At 45.1% G+C, this 4,873-nt stretch overlaps 1 protein-coding gene across 2 annotated transcripts in view; it reads left to right on the forward strand.

Annotated features, from left to right (window-relative positions):
• RAP1B (RAP1B, member of RAS oncogene family) overlaps nt 1-4,873 on the forward strand; it is a 46,026-nt gene that overhangs the window by 19,312 nt on the left and 21,841 nt on the right. For both annotated transcript variants that reach the window (XM_019514703.1, XM_019514704.1), the window contains one exon: nt 3,733-3,876. In XM_019514703.1, the coding sequence (XP_019370248.1) occupies nt 3,733-3,876 (144 nt within the window). The remainder of the gene's footprint in view (nt 1-3,732; nt 3,877-4,873) is intronic.

Below are 4,873 nucleotides of genomic sequence, written 5' to 3' on the forward strand. Positions count from 1 at the left end.
GGGGTTGTGGTCCCTTAGGGCCTCACTGACAAGCCTCCTGAGCTTGTCAAAGTCTGCTTTCCTGAAGTCAAGGACTTCAGTGTTGCTGACTGACTTGTCAGCTGTATGGCAGATGGCGAAGATGATCATGGTTGCTGTCACCCACCTTCTCATCGATCACTAGGTTGCTGATTTAGGTCATCCCCTACTTGAGCACCTGGTAGTGCAGGGGTGGGCAAAATGTGGCTCGTGGGCCAGATGTGGCCTGCCAGGCCATTCTATCCAGCCTGTAGGGCTCCTAAAAATTTTAGAAAATTAATATTTTCTGCCCCTAGTTGCCTGTCATGTGGCCCTTGATGGCTTGCCAAAACTCAGTAAGTGGCCCTCTGCCTGAAATAATTGCCTACCCCTGTGTAGCGACTGAATCTTTTCTTTGCAGTATTTTCCTAAATACAATTAGGAAAGATATATTTATGGGAAGATGGAGGAATAAAAAGTTAATATTTCCTGGCAAGACCAGAAGAATTTGGCAAAGGACCTTCAGTAAATTATATCCATTAGGTTTTTTTTACCACAAGTCATCTGTTAAGTCCTAAACTTAAACTCCCATAGCCACTTACTTGCTACCAAAGGATTATATGAAATCTTTTCATGCTTTGTTTACCTCCTCATTTTCTGTTGGATTCTGTGTTGTCTTTTGCTGGGGAGTGGGGGGGAATAGGCCCATTTTTAAACTGGCTGCAATTTTAACTTTTAAGGCTAGCTGGAGATTGGTGGTTGTTCTACTTCATGCATGGGCAGCAGCACAGATACCTGCTTCTTTCTTGCCCCTTCTCCCTCCAGTGTAAAAACCCCAGGATAACTAATGAGAAGAGACTTCAGTGAAGATGCCTTGCACCACTGTGTGCGTTATACCTGTGTTCTTTATTTACTTTTTGTTGCTGTTCTCTTTTCTGTGTTGGCTTGTTGGGGAAAATTTTATATCAGAACAGTGTTTAGCTTTTTTATAAAATGCATGTGTGGGGCATCACTAACCTTGTCACAGCCCCTGGTTTGTACAGAGTTTAACCATGCTCTTTACTTATATAAGTAGTAAAGGAAAAGGCTCTTTTCCTTTTCACTCCCCCTTAGCTTAATGTGTCAAATACATATTTCAGGTCTTTGCTGCTACCTCCCCTTCTGTTCAGTTGCTGAACTTTAAAGGCATTTAGATCAGTAAGTAGGGTCTATTTTCAAGTTGCAGATAGGCTTAAAATCTTATTTTTGCAATATTCTCTGGCAAAAGTAGATTTTTCTTAAGTGCTTAAAGTGGGCTGCAGCATAGAACAGGAACTCCTTTCTCCTCTTTGTTTTTTTGCTTAAAATACTTCAGAAGCAACTGGGCTGCTGTTGAGGCTAACTTCTTGAGCATCACAGTAGCAAATCTTGATACTCTTTTTCTTTCTCTTTTATTATCTTTATTCTTTTTGAGGAGGATATTGTGTGCAGATCATACATGCAGATATGCTAAAATTTCCTTCCTCCTTGACATGGGAGAAACCTGTGGGTAAAATCCTACCTAAATCACATTAACATCTACAGGAATTCTGTAGCTAGAGGGCCATATGTGTCTGGTAGTGCTCAGTTTATATGCTTGGTATCCAGTTCACAGCAACTCATCTTTCTCTTGCTGCTTCGGGTCTTTTTGGATCCTAATAAAGATTGGGAGGAAGGAACAAACATCTCTTCCCTTCCTGCATGATACAGCAGGCTGTTTTGGTGCTCTGCTAGTGATGCTGGCTTGTGAATTATGTTTTTCGGGGTAGGGAGAAGGCGTTTGGGTTTTTTCTTTGAAGTTGGCTACTCCAAATAGCAGCCACTGTTGTTACATTGATCCCCTGAAAAAGCTATGCTGCTGCAACTAATGCCTTAGTGGTAGCTGGGTGAGGGGATGAACAAGTATACATGTGAGAGAGAAACTTAAGTATACATTTAGATGCATTCTTCTACTTGTTTTATTGGTAACTGTGAATTTAGGAAACACATTACCAAACCCCACCCCCTCAGTAATTAGATTCTGTATATGGAAAATATATTATAGACGTAGTGTTTTCCAGGTATAGAATCTAATCATTGTTGGTTTTATCTTGAATTTGTCCACCTCCCACTGCTACAGCAAGAATAATTTTAAATTGGGGGGGATGGCCCCTCTGCCCTCCAATTTCTTCCCCTTCCTAACTGTCAGACCATGCTTTCCCTGAGCACATGGAAGTGAGGAAAGATATGACCGTCCCCCCTTACCCTCCTGCCCCCAGAGGATTCATGTGCTAATTACCACCCCCCCAATGACTGGAACCATGTGTTCTTGTCACGTCCTGGGATCCTCCAAAAATGTATATGCAGATAAGGCACAGGGCAGCTAGGTCAGGCTTGGCCTCACAAAGGGAAGGGTCACACTAATTATGTGCAACAGACTGAGAGATTCTGAGTTGTTTGGACTTGTTTGGTGATGCTTGCCAGTGTTTAAGGCTGGTGAAGAAGCAGGACACATGGGAAATGGGAAAGAAACCAGTTTAACTTCCTCTTCACTCCCATAGCCTATGTGTAGTGGTTCACCATGACTTGTAAAACAGTTGGCCCTTACAGGCACTGACTACAATAGGCACTATCGTATTTTTTATTTAGATGGGCTGCAGTATCCTATCTTTCCCATCAGCATCTCTACCTTTTTGGCTGAGAACAACAGTAGCATGTTTGGCACCAAGGGGAGGGTATCAGGGCTGGCTCTGGCTTTCCCGGTGGCAACCTGGTATTGTAGTATCTCCAGAAATGGTACCAGTTCCCTGTGGAGAAAACACCCACCCTTTTATTTTATTTGACTGTTTTGCTTTTTTTAAGGCACACGTGCACAGTTCCCATCAGTATGGTTGCCCAATGTGGCCTATGTGTCTTAGCCATGCTCAGTGTTGGCTATATTTAATTAACTTCATAGTTCATTTCTTACTGAGCACATGCAGCTTTTGGCAACAGTTTAACAATAGACAGTATATTTAATGAGGCTTTGTATGTGAATGTAAGACAAGTAGCTTTTTCCACATGATGGTTGGGTTTGGTCAGGGGAGGGGAGAAGGCACTTTTGTCTTGTATTTGAGTAAATATGGTCATTTGTTTCAAGAAAGTTGGTGATATCTCTTAAATTTGTTGGGTGGTAAAAGGCTCTAAATGTGTTTAATTGATGAACAAACCTTTAATTGGCTGTGTTTGTTGTGTATGTACAAACCTAAGAAGATTGAGGATTTCAGGATTAAGCCATAATGAAACTTAATTTTGTGATGGAGGATTGTGCTGTCTTGTTGCTGTCGGCATAATATCCACTCTGGCTGGTTCAGGGCACAGGCTACACACAGTGCCCAATCCAGCCAGTCCAGGACACTCAGCACCCACCCCAGAGTTGTCATGTACAATGTGCATCCTGATCTGTTGCTATGTGCAGTGCAGTCCTGGGCTGGCTGGAGCAAGCATTATGGGTGCTAGATCCAGTGTGCAGGGAGGGAGGGGAGCTGTATGGTCTTGATCGGGCATTTGAGGCCAGCCTTGCATCTGGGCTGTGGACTGGTCCTGCACCACTCATGTGGTCCACAGGGCCACGTGAATTTTGACACCCCGATATAAAGAAATGAGTTTTTCATGTAGGCTGGTGTTGTCCCCTGTTTATGACTATATTCTATTTCTGGTTTTAAAGTTTATGTATAACTTAATATCTGTCCTGATTAGGTGCCTATGATTCTGGTTGGCAACAAGTGTGACTTGGAAGATGAAAGAGTTGTGGGAAAGGAACAAGGTCAGAACCTAGCAAGGCAATGGAATAATTGCGCATTCTTAGAGTCATCTGCAAAATCAAAGATAAATGTTAATGAGGTAAGATTTCAGACCTAATAAAGAAATAAATTGATGCTCTGTTTTGCTGCTTAATGTTGCCTAGGGACCAGATTTTGGTTTCTTCTAACAGTGCCCCTTGAGTTTGGTTGGCACAACTTTACCGTAACAATGCAAGAAATTTTACATTGTCAGATATGTGTAGTAACAGATAGTAGGGCTGTGCAAAGCTTTGGTAGCTGATTTGATTCAGAGGAGATTCGGCCCGATTTGGGGACTGAATCTTCAAATCCGAATCGAATTCGGAGACCAAGTAAAAGCTCTGAATCAATTGGAAGCATCGGAACTGATTCGGAAAAAGATTTGGCTGATTTGAAGCTTCAGCCATAGACTAAACGGGCAGCTGCCTCCAACTGGTAAGTTTGTTTGGGTTGGCAGAGGGGGCAAGGGACGTGGGGGAGGGATTGGGGCTGGGACAAGCTGCCCAGTTGGGGTGCGTTACTCAGGGAGGGAGGTGCAGGATGCAGGCATGGTAGCACTGGGAGCAGGGGCTCTGCCCTGCTGCTGCTTGCTCAGCTGGGGCGGGAGGGTAGAGAGGGGAGACAAGATGTGGGCGCGGCTCGCCCCAGGCAGAAGGGGGCAAGTGGCAGCAGGGCAGAGCCTCTGCTTGCAGCATTGCTGCACCCACATTCCACACACCCCCTCCATGTCAGCTGGCAGGCAGCAGCAAGGGAGAGCCCCTCCTCTCAGCACTGATGCGGGCGTGGCAGCACTGGGAGCAGGGGCTACGCCCTGCTGCTGCCCAAAGCAAGTTGCGCCTGCATTGCAGCCCCCACCTCCTTGCACCAACTGGGCAAGTGGCAGCAAGGCATAACTCCTTTGGCTCCCCCTGCTGTGGCAGAGACAGGCAGCTGTGGGAGATGCGGGAGAAGCCTCCATGGCTGCCCTGCCTGGCCCCAGCCTAGTCCTGACGCTTTTTTTTTTTTAAAAGCCCCGTACCCACCAGCTGCAGGAGCAGCAATTAGGGCCTCTGGACACT

The sequence above is a fragment of the Gavialis gangeticus genome, unplaced genomic scaffold (assembly GCF_001723915.1).
Source record: "Gavialis gangeticus isolate Ggan-Ray unplaced genomic scaffold, GavGan_comp1, whole genome shotgun sequence".
NCBI lineage: Eukaryota > Metazoa > Chordata > Crocodylia > Gavialidae > Gavialis > Gavialis gangeticus.